At 35.8% G+C, this 4,329-nt stretch overlaps 1 protein-coding gene across 1 annotated transcript in view; it reads left to right on the forward strand.

Annotated features, from left to right (window-relative positions):
* Positions 1-4,329, forward strand: part of ITSN2 (intersectin 2) — a 168,936-nt gene that overhangs the window by 37,032 nt on the left and 127,575 nt on the right. The window contains exon 2 of the mRNA XM_004696407.3: positions 1,503-1,566. Within this exon, the coding sequence (XP_004696464.1) occupies positions 1,536-1,566 (31 nt within the window). The 5' untranslated portion in view covers positions 1,503-1,535. The remainder of the gene's footprint in view (positions 1-1,502; positions 1,567-4,329) is intronic.

Genomic DNA, 4,329 nt, shown 5'->3' on the forward strand with positions numbered 1-4,329 from the left:
GCACACTCTTCCCTAAGATAATGGTACCTTGTAGCACTTCTTGGCAGCTCGTCAGCCAGCTTCTTCGGTGACACCTTCTACCCTGATGTACAACTCGCTCTTTATTTAAAAGGCTAGTGCAAAGCTGTTTTCTTAGACTAATACATTTTTAATTTGAATGATTTGAGTGAATTGATGAGACACTGAGTAGTCTGAGTATGGGACTGCTTTCCTGCCATCTTATGGTCCATGCTTTAACTGCTCAGTGTGTCCAGCTGGCCCCATGTTACCAATGAGTTCTGTGGGTGAGTCGGAACAGTTAGGCACAGATTTGTAACTAGAATCAGTCAGTCAAATGTTTGTCTTAGTATATGCTGTATAGAGTACATTTCCATTCGTGAAAAGCAAAACAAAAACAACTGACACACTACCAGATTAAAACATCTTTAACGTAATAGTATGGTGATAATATCATAGGTTGGATGCATGCTGTAAAATAGTCCCTGTTAGTTATTAGGAATCATCGTATGCACCTAAATTTTAATCTAATATGCTTTAAGGGGGTTGGTTCCATCTATGGATTGTATGCACATTGTACATTTAAACCAGGGCCTGCTGTACTATAAAACTTTTCTAAACTCTCCTGAACTAGCCCTAACCTCAAGATCGTAAAATGAATTTAAAATTTTGAATTAATTCACAGTAACAATAATGAATCCAGGCTTCAAAATTCTATCACACTCTCCTTTCCTAGCTGTTTGCAAAATAGCAGCCATTATTTGAACATCTATTGTGTGTCAAGCTGTGTAGTAGATGCTTAATACTAATAAAGAGAAAGCAACAAACCCCGAATCTCCCGGAATATATCTTAATGATGAGGAAGCTGAGGCTCAAAGAGGATTAAAGTGCTTTTTCATGATCACAGCTAGGAAAATAGCACAATTTGGATTTGAACCCAGACTTTTCCATTTTCAAGGTCACTGGTTCTTCCTTCTGTAGAGCACTTGCCCTGCACATTTTTAGATAAACATGTACACATTTTAATAATTCCTTTTAGACCAAGTTTTATAAGCCTGTTTAAATGCTAGGCTGTATTTATTTTAGATAGTTTTCTTATTTTGGGATTAAAAAAAGATAAATAGAATTTCTGTATTGTTGCTGTATATTTAATTTATACAGTTGATTATTTAGTATGCTAGCTATAACAGCCCTTCATCCTCCCAGTTAATTTCTCTGGGGACATTGCTTCATGCCAAGCGTTTCTTTATTAAATATTCAGCCGTTTTTCTTTTAAATGGTTCTGTTTTGTTAGCCACACTGTTGCCCAACAAAATCCTCTCTCTTGCCCCAAATGTAAAGTCTGCCTGTGCAGCAGCAGTAGCAGCAGCAGCAGCAGCAGCTCTGCATTGTTTCTGTTGCAGGTGTGAGCTGAAGGGGACAGGCATTCCCTCTGCTCAGCGAGTACACTAAGCTGTGATCTGCCCTTGTTGTATTATTGATGGCACCATGTTTTTATATTGCAGATGGCTGAGAGCTAGCAAGGAAAATTCAAGACCATGATGGCTCAATTTCCCACAGCTTTGAATGGTAAGTAGCTTTGTACTTATGATAAGATAAAGAGATCTTAGGTGGTTGTTGTCCGCCCCCCCCCCCCATACCCTGGGGAGTGGTAGACGTTATAAAATATGTGTGTATATACATATACATAAGTATATTATGTATATATATTTGCATAAGTTTATAAACATAAAACTTACATACTTTGTTGATAATATTCAGTAGTTTATTTCAGACCTTGCACTAGCTTCTATTAGAGCGATACTCCGCAGTAAATCTCAGGGCTTCTTATAAGCATATCTGCAGTGTTGTCTGGAATGCGTGCTAGTTTTGGAACAGTCAGGAGTAACCTAACTCTGTATTTTGTATAAAATGTGTGAAACAGAGGCCAGAGACCAAGAGTACTCTACGGTGATTGTAAATTGATGAAGCCAATGAGGATTCAATTAGTAATACAAGGGGGCTTTAAAAAATGTGTGGGGAAATTCCATTGCCTTTTAATTACACTTTGTCAATTTTTTGAATCTCCCTCTTACATATAAACATAATTTTTTTCTGATTGAAAAGCAATCAAATTGCCTACAAACATAGCTCAAAAGTGAAATATTTTAAAAGAAAATATTAGCTATTTTCAACTTTAAAAGGTTTTGAAAGCTTTTGATCCCAGCTTTGAATCCTTTTCTTTGTGCAAGTTAACTGCCCTTGATCAATATTAAAATACTGAGTCTATATCTAGAATTAGAACACGCATTATACTTTTGAATTTCTGAGGAAACCTAAGATGTGCTACATGTTTAATTTTGTGGTAAATCTCAGTAGCCACAGTTGTATTAGGAAGTAAGACAATTCATTCTTTGACATTTGAAAGCTCTAATATTAAAGAACATTGTGTAAAAATGAAAATTCAGCCACTCTCATCAACCAATTGTGTTTGCTTCACATGAAGTATTTGATCAATTGCATGTTTTTGTTCATTAAAAAACATGTTATTTTTGACTTAGGACCAACTCTATGCATTGTTAATGAAGAAAATGCATGTTGTATATAAAACTTTGTATGACTCAGGATTGTATTTGAGAGATTTAAGAAACTTTTGTAACAGTGAATTAATGACATCAAAAGTAAAATTAAATCCTAATATGTGGTAGAATTCTGTCATTTCAAGGATGGACCTGGAGCAAGAGTTTTATTGTTTTGTATTTTGCCTTCTCAGACTCTTACTGCAAGATTAATGCGAACATTGTTTCTGTTGTGGTAGTGGTGTGTGGTGTGAATCTTAAAGATGATCTTTTTTCTCATAATAAATGGGAAAATAATAAATACATAGTTTAGAATCAGAGTAATGATTTTTGTAGTAGTAATGTGTTCTTCCCTTATTGGAGAATTTTTATATTCCATGCATAGGAATTTGCAGTAAATGCATAGTTATAAAATTCAACCAGCACGTAGAACAGGTTTTTCAACAAAATGTACATAAAAGCAAACACTACAAGCCAACTCTTCATTTTTAGTTCAATTCCTTAAGTATTGAACTGAAGAATTGACTTTGCCACGCATTGTATTATATATAGAAGATTGGAAGCAAGAGAATGTTCAATAACAAAGAATTATTACATCAATAATTGTCAAAAATGTTGGGAAATTAATTTTGAAGTAATACTTAGGAATAGCAGAAATATATTTTCAAATTCCTATCGAATCGATAGCAAATGTATGCTGTGGTACCCTCATACTTAACTAGTTTATAAAATAGCCAAAAATAGAAGGTAGTCTTTTCTTTAAGAAGATAATCTTAAATTTATTTAATTTACATTAAATTCTAGGTTTTAAGGTTTTACTATCAACATCATCTTGGACAACATAAAATCTTCCAAAACACTGTTTTCTCTGTTAGGCAATCCTTAGTTACAGATTACATTTTTTAAATTAAAAGATCATTTTTTATTGGGGGCTTTTAAACTCTAACAATCCATACATCAATTATATCAGGCATATTTGTACATCTGTTGCCATCATTCTTTTCTAGACATTTACTTTCTATTGAGCCCCTGGTATCAACTCCTTTCCCCCCTCCCCATGACCGTTTGATCAGTTATTATTATTTTCATGTCTTACACCGACTGCTGTCTCCCTTCCCCCATGGTTTCTGTTGTTGGTCCCTCTGGAGGGTGTGTGTGGTTATGTGTCCATCATTATGCTCAGATCCCCCTTCTCTCCCTCCTTTCCTCACCTTCCCCTACCCTTCTGGTATTGCTATTCCCATTGCTGTTCTCTGAATCCGTGTGTTGTGAGCTCTCATCGCTCATCTGTCCCTGTGCACATGCTCCGGTCTAGCCCATAGTGATAGTGGAGTTATGATAGTGGGGTGTGTGTGATGTTTTGTTTCTTTTTACATTACAGTTTTTGGTGCCCAGTGCTACTGAAACTTCTCTGAAAATGCCTTAGACCAGCAGTTCTCAACCTGTGGGTCGTGACCACTCTGGGGGTGGAACAACCCTTTCCCAGGGTTGTTCATAACAGTACGCCTGATTGATAACAGTAGAAAATTTACAGTTATGGAGTAGCAACGAAAATAATTTTATGATTGGGGGATCACCACAACATGAAGAGCTGTATTAAAGGGTCGCGTCATCAGGAAGCTGAGAACCACTGCCTTAGACAAAAGCTGCTTTTCTTCTTTTTTTTTAATTGTTTTATTAGGGGCTCATACAGCTCTTATCACAATCCATACATACATCAATTGTGTAAAGCACATTTGTACATTCATTGTCCTCATCATTCTCAAAACATTTG

The sequence above is a fragment of the Echinops telfairi genome, unplaced genomic scaffold (assembly GCF_000313985.2).
Source record: "Echinops telfairi isolate 266 unplaced genomic scaffold, ASM31398v2 ScPeMD7_9;HRSCAF=40, whole genome shotgun sequence".
Lineage (NCBI taxonomy): Eukaryota > Metazoa > Chordata > Mammalia > Afrosoricida > Tenrecidae > Echinops > Echinops telfairi.